The following is a 13,028-nucleotide window of genomic DNA, read 5'->3' as shown; positions in this document are numbered from 1 at the left end:
CGACCTCGGATTGGGTTCGGGTAAGCCCGAGATCTCACGAGATCCGAGATGGGGGATGGGGGGAATGAGAAACGCAGGCGCCGGAAGGGCACTGGGGGGCCGCTGTCGGTGTAACACCGCGGCTGGGCCGGCAGGGCGCCGGGGCGCAGGCGGCCGCAAGGGGGCGCTGGGCGGCCAGGTCTAGTGGAGCCCGGGCCACTCCCGCCCCGCTGGATGATGCCCAGCTCAGCCTCACCTGGCATCTTCCTTACTGAGTGGGGAAACTGAGGCCCAGGAGCGGGAAGGAGAGACCCAGGTCACACAGTCTGGCTTGCCAGAGCCACAGGGCTGCAAAGGCACTGCAGCCAGATCCCATAACAAAACAAAGCGTTGAAAGGATGTCACTTACTAATAATTCTTTTAAAGGATGTTTTATATATATATATATATATATATATATATATATATATATATATATATATATATATATATATATATATATATATATATATATTACTTTACAGAACAACGAGAAATTGCTAGCACTCCATACTCGGCCCTGACAATACCTTAACACACAACACAGATGAGGCCTCCACTTCCCTAAAGTTTCCATCTGAGTCTCTGTATGTGCGAGGGGCCTTCAGGGAAATACGGATAAGAAGTCAGCGAGATAATTTGCGATGGCGGTGCCTACAAAGAAGAAGATAAAATGAGATGTCGTAGCGGAGATCGACAGGGGTGAGGTTACCGCACAAAATGCAGGACGCCCAGAGAAACAGGTGTTTGGGTTATAAGCGGTCATTTTTGGAATAATCACATGCTGTGCAATAGTTGCAATGGGTGGGGGCGTACTTACACTAAAATAATAATAATTATATATATATATAGGCGATGCCAGCGGAGGGGATGTCAGAGCCTCCGGAGGCTGCAGAAAGGAGTTGGGACACTTGACACTTTTTCCTACGGGCAGAGGGACACAGATTGTTGGAAAGCTGGGGAGTGACGCAATCTGACTGGAGGCGTTGGGCGGTCTCGGTCTCGCAGTGGGAGAAACAGGGGGAGTAGGCGAGGGAGGAAGCAGAGGCCAGTTAGGAGACGGTGATTACATGCAGCCAGGCTGAGGGCCGGGTGTCAGTCTGGGTCTCCAGGCAGCCGGCACAGAGACGGTGTGAGGCGTGCACAGCACTCACCAGGAGGGACACCTCTGGAGGACAACGGTGGAAGGCAGCACAGAAAGGGGGAACCTCAGGCCGCCGTGCAGACCTGGCACCTGAGCAAAGAGAGCGGTTGGCCCAGAGTGGGCGGATGGGGCGTCCTCCCGAATAACCGAAGACAGGAGAAGGGGAAACCCACCGAGACGCCCTGCTGAGGGCTGTGTGAGGGACCGTGAAATGGAGCTTCGGACAGTGTGACCGAGAGCCTTCCGGGCAGTGAAGTGGACTGCCTGGTGGGTGGTCTGTGATGCTGGGTGCAAGGGACGCTGCCCAGCCCGGCTCTATGGCTCTGTGGCTCTGCCCGTCCTGTGCGGGCACAGAATAGGTGACAGCTAAGTGGGAGGGGCTGGGGGCAGGGCTTGGAGTCTGCCCTGGGTGAGGAAGGGACCGAGGAGAGGAGTGGTCATGGACAGCAGGGGTGTCAGCAGAGGCGAGCGGCTTGTCTGAGGCTGAACGCTGGTGAGAGGCCGTCTGCAGTGACAGTACACCGCCTGTGTCCACAGCTGCCGACTCCCAGGCTGGCGCTCCCTCCCTGGGACAGGGAGCTTCAGTCCAGCCCCATTCCAGAGCACAGGGCTGGCTGCTGCTCTGAACCAAGGCCCAGGCTACAGCAGGAGGAGCCTGCTGCTGGCCACTCACCCCACGGCCCCTGTCCCGGCCCCTGTCCCGGCCCCTGTTCTGTCCCGGCCCCTGTTCTGTCCCCGGGGGTGGGGGTGGGGGGAAGCTCCCAAGAGTAAGCACAGCCTGCTGGCCCCGCCCAGAGAGGTCTGCCACATTCCACTCCGACCAGACTTCCGGACATCTCTCTGGGCAGCTGGCTTCGCTGAGGATGAGGGGGACGTGTGTGTGGGGAATCCTCACCTCTGCGGTCCTCCTCCTGGGCTGCTGGGGACTCTCCGATGTCCAGCAGGTGGGTGAATGCGCAGGAGCCCTGGGGACCAGAGCTTTCAGGGTGCTGAGGTGGGCCCCTGGGGAGAGAGGGGGCTGGCTGCCTTGGGCAGAGGGGGTGTTCTTTCACCGCCAGGGCTTGCACTGGGCGGAGGGTCTGCACCTGGGGTTTCAGAGGATGCAGCACACTCACAGGGGGGTCCCGGCTTCCCAGGACTGTCCCCGCACCTGGGGACCAGCTCACTGAGGGGGGTCCCGGCTTCCCAGGACTGTCCCCGCACCTGGGGACCGGCTCACTGAGGGGGGTCCCGGCTTCCCAGGACTGTCCCTGCACCTGGGGACCAGCTCACTGAGGGGGGTCCCGGCTTCCCAGGACTGTTCCCGCACCTGGGGACCGGCTCACGGGCCCTCCCCTCCCCTATCTTACCTTTTTGCCCCGTGTACACCTTCCTGGTGTCTCTTCCTCTCTCCTCACTTTTCTTTCTCTCCTGCAGGGATTTCTTCAGGCTTTGGAGCCCGAGGAGGAGACTTCTTACTTTGTCCCTGATGCCGCCTTAAAAAGTACGTGTCCACACGCTTTCCTGGGGAGGGGAGCATCTCAGAGCCTGCAGGGTATCTCGCCATTGAGTGGGGGGGGGGTGTCTGGCATTTTTCGTGGCTCTGCGGGGAGGTCAGAGCCACTGCCCTCGTGCCCTGTTACTGAACTCCATTACTTCCTGCAACATTGATAAAGCTGGTCTGGGTGTTGTGGACTGAGCTGGGTGCTGGCCCCGGGGTCCTGCTCAGCGTCAAGGGGAACAGTCACTAATTGGCTGGTCCGTGCTGCCCCAGGGCTGCCCTTGGGCTGACTGAGGGTCAGGAACTCTGGCCGGGGATATAAATATTTATCTCTTCTGTGAGAAGCTGCGTAAAGGCTGGGCCGGGTGCCGCCAGAGCCTTTCCCTGTCATGTGAGCTTCTGGGGGCTTCTCCAGGGCGCCGGCTCCTTTCTGAGTGCGGCCGCTGGTGACTTTGAGGAAAAGACAGGTGGGAACAGAGGCAGGGTGGGCTAGTGGTCAGGGTGGAGAGAATCAGGGGTGTCCCATGTGTAACTGACTTCTCTGTGGTTTGGGTCAGAGGCACACTGACCAAGGCAGGGGTGTGTGTGTGTGTGTGTGTGTGTGTGCTGGGGGCGGAGTCCAAGGATGGGCACTGGGGGAGGAGACATGTTTCTAGGGGAAGGGGCATGCTGGAGGGCTGGGCTGGGGGCACCCGCTCAGGACCCCCTGGGGCTGACTGGGGGTGTGGGGGCCAGGAACTTGTGTGTATCTCTTACTCCTGGCCCTCAGGCTTGGCCCTCCTTCTAGCAGACCATTGCCTGGGGTCCCCCAGCTCTGCAGGGGCTCCCTTGGGGTGAAGGAGACTGGTGGAAAGGGCCCTGAGGCTGGCCTTAGGCTCCTGCATTCCAGAGATCACGAAGCCCTTTGAACCCGCTCTGCCTGCCAGGGCTCAGGACTTCACTCGTGAGCAGTGTTCCAGGACAAGGCTAGTGTGCTGAGCACTGGCCGCCCCTCGATGAGGCCCGGAGACGCATCGTCTCCTGCCCCACGGGGCTAGAAGGAGCTGGCCTTGAACCCAGGCTCCTGTGCCCCAGGGTGGCGCTGCCCCCACTAATTCTCACCCAAAGGAGCAGCGTGGGTCCCCTCGCCTGCACGAGGACCAGAGGGCCCAGTAGGAGTGACTGAGGTGGCCCCTGTCTCCTGCAGTGCCCCCGATTCGGTGTGGCCCCACTCAGCTGTGTCTGTGAGGACACTGCTCCTTTGTGCTCTGGGATGGCTCTTCACCTTCTCCTGCAGCCGGCCGGAGCCGGCCTCCTTCCCCAGCGAGCGAGTGGTGAACGCCCCTCCAGCCGCTGAGAGGGCCCCCCCACCCCAGCTTTACGGGAGGCCGAGTGCTGCGCAGAAAGAGGCGTGGCTAATGATTCCAGGTCCTGAGTGGGAACGGCGTGGAATGAAGAAATAAAGAGAAAAAGGATGAGATCCGGAGGCCTCTGCAAGGCCTTAGCTTGCAAGAGGGAGGGAACTCTCCACCCCCAAACCGCTTTATTTATAGGGCAGAGTAAAGTCATTCGCAAATCAAAGAGATCTCTGATACAAAGTCACATTTCCAAGGCAACCCAAGAGTTCTCCCAAGTGCAGAGAACCCTCCACTCTGCATAACATCTTAACTTCACAAAAACAAAGGATAAACAGGAAACTGCCTCCAGTCTCTCCGAGGGACAGGGGGGAAGGACGAGTACAAACAATCCAGCCCCACAGCTAGCGTGGAGGTGTGGAGAAAAACTTAGTCTTTAGCAACTTAAGCAAGCAAGTGAGGTGGGGGGTTAGGCAGACTGTCAGCTTACTGCCAGTCCTTCACACCTCTGTCCCCCAGAAATCTAAACCACAAGGACCCTATTGGCTTGCAGTCCCCAACAGCCGAGCCTGCTGCCCCTGGGCACAGGGGCCCGGGTCACCTGCTGCTTTGGCGGCTGGGTGAGTGGGAGCATGGTGCTGAGGGCGTGGCTGGTGGACCCCAGGGTGCAGAGATGACCCCCAACCACCACCACATGGCCCGCTGCCCTGCGATGCGCTACGTTAGACCTTCGCCCACTGTCAGACCCCACGGAGGCTCAGGAAGCCCCGGCCTTCCCAAGGCCACCCAGTGAGCAGGTGGCAGCGCCAGGTGCAAACCCAGGAAGGGGGAGTGGGGAGACCCTGGGCTTTGCCGCCAGAGCCCGAGGTTCAGGTCGCAGCTCTGTCACTCGGTACAGACGACCCCGGACCCCATCACTCGACCGACCTCTGTGTCTTTACCTGGGACGTGGTGAGGACAGCACCAGCCCAGGACTGGTGTCAGGTGTCCGTGCAGTTTGTCCCAACGCGTCGCTCAACTAGCCAGAGCCGTCCGTGTATATCGTGACGGACGACACCCAACCCTGGGAGGCCCAGCCTGGGCTGGGACAGGCCACCCAGGGTGGTGACTGGCAGTGCTGTTCATTAGCACAGGCTTAGCTGGTCCCTCGAGACCCCTTCATTCTCCTCTATGTGGGACCCCACAAGGGTCCTCACCAGGCCCTGTGTGTGAGGCGGGACGGGAGTGTGGGCAGTGGGGGGCTGGCCGCAGGCGGCAGGCAGTGAGTGCAGCCCCAACAGGCGTGGGTCCCTAGCGGTCCCACACAGAGGAGCTCCGGGACCCTGGACTTGAGCAGGAGCCCCTGGAGAGCGCTCAGGGCACGTCCACAGCCGGTGCCGTGACGGCCCAGCGAGGCCCCGTCCTGCGAGGGGGCCGGGTACAGCAGGCTGCTCTCTCCCCCCCAGGAGGGTGATGGGGGTACAGCAGGCTGCTCTCTCCCCCAGGAGGGTGATGGGGGTACAGCAGGCTGCTCTCTCCCCCCCAGGAGGGTGATGGGGGTACAGCAGGCTGCTCTCTCCCCCAGGAGGGTGATGGGGGGTACAGCAGGCTGCTCTCTCCCCCCAGGAGGGTGATGGGGGTACAGCAGGCTGCTCTCTCCCCCAGGAGGGTGATTTTGGGGGGGTGCAGACAGGCTGCTCTCTCTCCCCCAGGAGGGACTGTGGGGAGGGCGCAGAGCAGGCCACTTAGCCAGCTGTCACGGAACCCAGGAGTGGTGTTCTTCTGTTCGCCCACATTCCCCATGAGACAGCTGGGGACCGGGCCCACCAGCTCCCTAAGTGGTCCGCGGCAGAGACAGGACTCCACCACTGTGTCCCCAAGCCCAGGAGCACAGGGTGACAGAGGTGTGGCCGTGGGGACCGTGAGGTGCCACGGGGTCAGCTGGCTGGGCAGCTAAAGCCACAGTTCACCTGCTTTCTGGAACCTTCGCCTCCAGCCCTGCCTCCCCCCTTGCCCGTGGAGGGGAGTGTCCTGCACCTGGAGCTGCTGGTGGCCGTGGGCCCCGATGTCTACCAGGCTCACCAGGAGGACACGGAGAGATACGTGCTCACCAACCTCAACATGGTGAGTGCTCTGCTCGCCCGCACTGACCGCCGGGAGCGGGGCTCGGGGGGCCTGGAGAACGGCCACCAGCCCGGCCTGGGGGCCTCTGGACACGCTGTCCTGTGGGCGGGGCCATGGCCGTGGTGTGGGCTGGCTTGTCTAGGAGGCTGGACTCGGCAAGTTGAACTTGGGTGTTAATCCGAGGCTGGGGTCACGTTGAGGCTCAGGGCCCTGCGGTGGGGAGAAGATGTCTGCCCTTCCCCCTCTCCCTCACCTGGGGCGGAGGTGGGCGAGGTCCGGTAACCCCTTTCCGCTCCCTAGTGTACCCCACAGCCTCGTGCTCCTTGGGTCCCTTTGCCCAGGGGGGGCGCTCAAGTTTGGCCTCTGCCCCCGATCTATGGGAACCTTGGCCGAGCTGTCTGACTGCCAGGGGGGCTGCCCCCTGCCGGCCTCTCTCTGCTCCCTTCTTGTAGGCACCCCCATCTCTGCTGGCCTCCCCTCCACTCGGTTCCCAGGGGAGAAGGTGGGGCAGGAGGCAGGACTCCCACCAGCCAGTAATGAGAGACACAGAGGTAGCGGAGAGACAGGTGTCCCAACCACCTGGCGATCACATTTCATCTCATGGGCTCCCTGAGACCCAGTGTCAGACAGCCAGAGTCCGCACATGACACGTTCACAAAGACGACCTGTTCTGGGCTGCCCCGGAGGCTTCCACAGCAGCGGGATCGATGTCACGCGATCACCTTCAACCACCGCAGTGCAATGGAGTCAGACACTAGCAAAGACACCCACTCGATGTATACACTCACGGTGTAAAAGAATTCTGGCTGAGGGGGTTTGAGGAGCCCTTAGGGAATTGATCTCAGCTGATGACTGACAGTCCCAGACCCTGTTCCCCACCCCTGGGCTGCAGCAGAGGTGGGGAGGGAGCGTGAGGGCACGTCTATCTCAAGGACTACCACTTGGGCGCCCCCGCCCCTACCGTGCTGAGTGTGCCCTCCAGGCCCTCCCCCTGGTGGCCTCTGCAGTCAGCAGCGGCTGGGAGCAGGCTGCCCCCGCCCACGTGTCACCTCCGGCCTGCCCTTCCACAGGGGTCGGAGCTGCTGAGGGACCCGTCCCTGGGCGCTCAGTTCCGAGTGTCACCTCTCCGCCTGCCCTTCCACAGGGGTCAGAGCTGCTGAGGGACCCGTCCCTGGGCGCTCAGTTCCGAGTGCACCTGGTGAAGGTGGTCATCCTGACGAAGCCCGAGGTAGGTGCCGAGCCAGAAGGCCAGAGTCTCTGCAAAACCGTGTCTGCCCAGGGCCTCGGGGTGATGACGGGGCTTCCGGCTAGCCAAACCGGGCCGGGCCCCAGCCGGGCTCGCACACGGCCCTGCCAAGCCCCTCCTTCTCTGTAACATGGACAGTAACCAGGTGTCCCGAGGACTGAGGTGCCTGTAGCCGTCAGCACCCTGCGTGGTGCGTGTGGGTCCGGTAAGCGGGCCTCTTTCACTGATCCCCCCAGGATGCTCCAAATGTCACAGCCAACATCACCTCATCGCTGCAGAGGGTCTGCGAGTGGGGCCGGACTGTCAACCCCCAGGACGACACGGACCCCGGGCACGCCGACCTGGTCCTGTACATCACCAGGTAGCCGCGCCCCCTGAGCGAGGGCCGGCCCGCCCCACGCTGCTCCCCGGCCCGCCTGCTCTCCGCCCAGGAGGCCGGGCTCCGGGCAGGCAGGCACCTCAGTGCTGCCCGGGGCGTCTCTTCTCTCTTCCCGAGGTTTGACCTGGAGTCGCCTGATGGTGACCGGCAGGTGCGGGGGGTCACCCAGCTGGGGGGCGCCTGCTCCTCCTCGTGGGGCTGCCTCATCACTGAAGATACGGGCTTCGACCTGGGGGTCACCATAGCCCATGAGATTGGGCACAGGTATGCGGCCCCATAAGCTGTCCCCCAGGTTCAGGCCAAGGAGCTGACCTGGGCTCCCAGGAGGGGAGGTTGAGGCTGGCAATGGACCCTTTAAAAAAAATTATTACTATTATTTTTTTTCTGAAGTGAGAAGTGGAGAGGCAGAGAGACAGATTCCCACATGCACCCGACTGGGATCCACCCGGCATGGGCATGCCCACCAGGGGGCGATGCTCTGCCCCTTCAGGGCGTCGCTCTGTTGCAACCAGAGCCACTCTAGCGCCTGAGGTGGAGGCCATGGAGCCATCCTCAGCACCCGGGCCAACTTTGCTCCAATGGAGCCTTGGCTGCGGGAGGGGAAGAGAGAGACAGAGAGAAAGGAGAGGGGGAGGAGAGGGGAGAAGCAGATGGGCACTTCTCCTGTGTGTTCTGGCTGGGAATCGAACCCGGGACTCCTGCACACCGGGCTGATGCTCTACCACTGAACCAACTAGCCAGGGCCAGCGGACCCTTTTTAATGCAACAATATATTTCTACCAAACATTTCTCCCAGGTCTTTTAACTATTTTGTTGTTGTTGTGTGCCAGTTGACTTCACCAATCCTGTGTGGGTGTTTAGGCCGTTCTCTAGTTTCTCTGGCTACGGGCATTATGCACCTTGCGGGCAAATCCTGCTCCTACTTCACTGTGATTTACCTAAAGTGAAGCGTTCTCCAGTCATTTAATTATGCAAACAACACCCACTTGCTGTAAAATTGAAATAGTACAGAGAATCGTAAAGTAAAAAACGAGTCTCTTTTCTCTAGCTGCCTTATCCCCCTCCCCTCACCCCCTGCACCCCCTCAGCCACGCTGGGTGCTCCTGGGGAACCCTTCCTCCATGTCCCTGAGCCGTTGCCTCCACTCCACCCACCACAGGCCCGCTTTTCCTGCCCCCTGCTTGCCCACCTGACGCCCGCGCACCCCCCATCCCAATCCCTCCACCTCTCTTGTCCGGAGGGAAGGTCTTGGAAACTGCTGCCTCTACTGGGGAGTGGAAGGGTGGTCAGAGGTGGGCGGTTTCTCTGACATTTTATTTACCACACTACACAGCCCGTGAATTTGACCCAGCCGGTCCCCAGATCAAGAAAGTGATCTTAGGCCCCCGAGGAGGGGGTACCCCCAGGGACCTGGAACCCCACGCTCCCCAGACTTATAACACCATGGATTAGTTTGCCCTGCACATTTCTAAAGCCTTTTTATATTTATCAACCAAAAAAAAAAAAAAAAAAGCCAAGAGCCACTTTGCCTGCCCAGCTTGGGCGGGAAACTGAGGCAGGGCGGCCTCGGGTTAGCTGGTGGTGGGACGAGGGGATGAGCCGATGGGCAGGAGGGACCGGGGAACCGGTCCAGCGAGGCTGCGCTCAGCGCCGCCGCTTCCGCGCAGCTTGGGCCTGGAGCACGATGGGGCGCTGGGCAGCGCTTGCGGACCCAGCGGCCACGTGATGGGGACCGACCGCACCGCGCCCGCCCCAGGGGGCCTCGCGTGGTCCACCTGCAGCCGCAGGCAGCTGCTGCACCTGCTCAGGTAACCGCATCCCTCCGTCCTCCGCGGCCTCCTGCATCTGCTCTTCCATCCCACCCCATCGTCTGCCCACTCTTCCCTTGGCGCCCAGCGTTCCCGTCCCTGACCCACCTCCCGTCCCCTCCCCTTCCTGCGTCACACCTCCACCGGCCCCACCCCTCCCTGTGTCCCCTCCCCTCCCTGCGTCCCACCTCCACCGGCCCCTCCCATCCCTGCGTCACACCTCCACCGGCCCCACCCCTCCCTGTGTCCCCTCCCCTCCCTGCGTCCCACCTCCACCGGCCCCTCCCATCCCTGCGCCACACCTCCACCGGCCCCACCCCACCCTGTGTCCCCTCCCCTCCCTGCGTCCCACCTCCACCGGCCCCACCCCTCCCTGTGTCCCCTCCCCTCCCTGCGTCCCACCTCCACCGGCCCCACCCCCTCGGGGCCCCTCCATCGCCTTCCCTCTTCTCTGACACCACTGGGTGGGCAGCACGGGCTGAGAGCTCCCCCCACTACCCAAGTCCACCCTTCCATCCCGCCCCACCCCGTGCCCACCGGGGACTTGAGCCGGGGCCTTGTCACAGCGCAGGGCGGGCGCGCTGCCTTTGGGACCCGCCCGGGCCGCAGTCCCGGCCCGCGGGGCGCCCCCACGAGGCACAACCCGGTCTGTACTACGGCGCGGACGAGCAGTGCCGCGTGGCCTTCGGCCCCACCGCCGTTGCGTGCACCTTCACCAGGGAGAACCTCGTGAGTCTGGGTATCTCACTGTGCCTCCTGGGAAGACCCTCTGTCCACACCCAACAGCCCCCTCCGCCCAGCTTGGGCCCCGCTGTGCACCGTGGGCACCCCTGGCCCAGGCTGCCTGTAGGCTCTCAAAATTCTTGTTTTTTGGTCAGGACTCAACATTTTTGGTTCGACTGGGCCCCACCAATTAGGTAGAGCCAGGGTCCCCGAGCCCCTGCCGGTACCAAGGGCTTCCAACCCAGTGGCAGCCGGAGGGCTTTCTGGAGATGACCTCGGACTGAATCCTAGGAAGGAGAGGCTGGTGGGGGGAGAGGGGAACACGCGCCCTCCTAGGGCTGCAGGGTGGTCATGGGCCCCCCGGGGTACTTGTGCCTCAGAGGGCCCCTTCCCACATATGAAATATTAAGGAATACTTTAGTGTTTTAATAAAACATAAACTTTTATGTGTCTTATTGTAAATACAGGTTATTTTTATTTTTTTGTGTGTGCATTTTTCTGAAGCTGGAAACGGAGAGACAGTCAGACAGACTCCTGCATGTGCCCAACTGGGATCCACCTGGCACGCCCACCAGGGGCGACGCTCTGCCCACCAGGGGGCGATGCTCTGCCCATCTGGGATGTTGCTCTGTTGCGACCAGAGCCACTCTAGTGCCTGAAGCAGAGGCCATAGAGCCATCCCCAGCGCCCGGGCCATCTTTGCTCCAATGGAGCCTTGGCTGCAGGAGGGGAAGAGAGAGACAGAGAGGAAGGAGAGGAGGAGGGGTGGAGAAGCAAATGGGCGCTTCTCCTGTGTGCCCTGGCCGGGAATCGAACCCGGGTCCTCCGCACGCTAGGCCAACGCTTTACCGCTGAGCCAACCGGCCAGGGCAAATACGGGATATTAATATTACAAACTGAAACATTTTCTTCAATCGAAGAGTTTCTTTTTTCTTCTGCTGATAGAAGACATGGAACGTTTTCATGGGCCCCTAAAGGGATTCGGGCCCCTGTCCCTGTTCCTGATGGACAGGTCAGCTGCGCTCATCCTCTCTGGCCCCTAGCCCACACAGCAGTGCGGCTGTGTCGTTGTGCCCTGCAGCCTGGGAGGGGCGGTGAAGGCCAGACCCGGCCCGACAGGCGCTGCTGGCCCAGTGCCCGCCCCTTGTCTCTCCTCGTAGGATGTGTGCCGGGCGCTGTCCTGCCACACTGACCCCCTGGACCACGGCAGCTGCAGCCGCCTCCTCGTCCCTCTCCTGGACGGGACGGAGTGCGGCCTGGACAAGGTCTGAACAGGGGGTGGAGGCGCGTGTGAGTGTGCGTGCACGTGTGAATGTGCGTGTGAGTGTGCATGCATGTGCGGAATGTGCGTGTGAGCGTGTGTGTGTGAATGTGCATGTGAGTGTGTGTGAGTGTGCATGTGAGCATGCGTGCACGTGTGAATGTGCGTGTGAGTGTGCATGCACGTGCGGAATGTGCATGTGAGCGTGTGTGTGTGAATGTGCGTGTGAGTGTGTGTGAATGTGCGTGTGAGCGTGTGAATGTGTGTGTGAGCATGCGTGCACGTGTGGAATGTGCGTGTGAGTGTGTGTGTGAATGTGCATGTGAGCGTGCGTGCACGTGTGGAATGTGCGTGTGAGCGTGTGTGTGAATGTGCATGTGAGCGTGCGTGCACGTGTGGAATGTGCGTGTGAGCGTGCGTGCACGTGTGGAATGTGCGTGTGAGTGTGTGTGTGAGTATGCGTGTGAGCATGCGTGCATGTGTGGAATGTGCGTGTGAGCGTGTGTGTGTGAATGTGCGTGTGAGTGTGTGTGAATGTGTGTGTGAGCGAGTGAATGTGTGTGTGAGCATGCATGCACGTGTGGAATGTGCGTGTGAGCGTGTGTGTGAATGTGCATGTGAGCGTGTGTCACGTGTGGAATGTGCGTGTGAGTGTGTGTGTGAGTGTGCGTGTGAGCATGCGTGCATGTGTGGAATGTGCGCGTGAGCGTGTGTGAATGTGCGTGTGAGCGTGCGTGCACGTGTGAATGTGCGTGTGAGCGCGTGTGTGTGAATGTGCGTGTGAGCGTGTGTGAATGTGCGTATGAGCGTGCATGCACGTGTGAATGTGCGTGTGAGCGTGCGTGCACGTGGAATGTGCATGTGAGCATGTGTGTGTGAGCGTGTGTGCACATGTGGAATGTGCGTGTGAACGCGCGTGTGTGTGAATGTGCACACATGCTTGTGCGGGGCACCTGCAGCCTGGCAGGAGCACACAGTGAGCCAGGGCAGAGGGCCCTGTAGCTGTCCTTGGTCACTTGGTCAGGAGCCGTGGGCGGCAGGTTGCCTCGCATACACGGTGGCTGTGACCTCCGGGGTGGGGTGCCCTGTGGGTGTCAGGTACCCTGAGTGTGGGGTGCCCATGAGTGTGCAGTACCCATAAGTGTGGGTGCCTTGAAGGGTAGCCTATGGGTGGGGTACCTTACACGGTGCCCGTGGGTGTGGGGTGCCCGTGGGTACAAGAGATTTGGGTAGCCTGTAGCTGGGATGCCTTACATGGTGCCCGTGGGTGCAGGAGATTTGGGTAGCCTGTAGCTGGGATGCCTTACATGGTGCCCGTGGGTGCAGGAGATTGGCTGTCACTCTCTTGCAGTGGTGCTCCAAGGGTCACTGCCGCTCGCTGGCGGAGCTGACCTCCTTGGGGGTGGTGCACGGGCACTGGTCAGCATGGGGTCTCTCCAGTGCTTGCTCCCGCTCCTGCGGAGGAGGCGTGGTCACCAGGAGGCGGCAATGCAGCAACCCCAGGTATGGTGGGGACGTAGCGGGAGGGTGGT

At 61.3% G+C, this 13,028-nt stretch overlaps 1 protein-coding gene across 3 annotated transcripts in view; it reads left to right on the top strand.

The window, feature by feature from the left end:
- The first annotated feature begins 609 nt into the window (after positions 1-609).
- ADAMTS13 (ADAM metallopeptidase with thrombospondin type 1 motif 13) overlaps positions 610-13,028 on the top strand; it is a 28,747-nt gene continuing 16,328 nt past the window's right edge. For 2 of the 3 annotated variants that reach the window (XM_066255800.1, XM_066255801.1), the window contains exons 1-10: positions 1,976-2,106; positions 2,579-2,645; positions 5,952-6,079; positions 7,224-7,307; positions 7,562-7,686; positions 7,822-7,968; positions 9,372-9,512; positions 10,079-10,241; positions 11,396-11,500; positions 12,848-12,999. In XM_066255800.1, the coding sequence (XP_066111897.1) occupies positions 2,026-2,106; positions 2,579-2,645; positions 5,952-6,079; positions 7,224-7,307; positions 7,562-7,686; positions 7,822-7,968; positions 9,372-9,512; positions 10,079-10,241; positions 11,396-11,500; positions 12,848-12,999 (1,193 nt within the window). In that variant the 5' untranslated portion in view covers positions 1,976-2,025. Of the gene's footprint in view, positions 721-1,975; positions 2,107-2,578; positions 2,646-5,951; positions 6,080-7,223; positions 7,308-7,561; positions 7,687-7,821; positions 7,969-9,371; positions 9,513-10,078; positions 10,242-11,395; positions 11,501-12,847; positions 13,000-13,028 lie in introns of those variants that run through there. The other variant, XM_066255799.1, reaches the window with a different exon arrangement.

Source organism: Saccopteryx bilineata, chromosome 2 (assembly GCF_036850765.1).
Source record: "Saccopteryx bilineata isolate mSacBil1 chromosome 2, mSacBil1_pri_phased_curated, whole genome shotgun sequence".
NCBI lineage: Eukaryota > Metazoa > Chordata > Mammalia > Chiroptera > Emballonuridae > Saccopteryx > Saccopteryx bilineata.
This window is presented reverse-complemented; position numbering and strand designations above follow the sequence as displayed.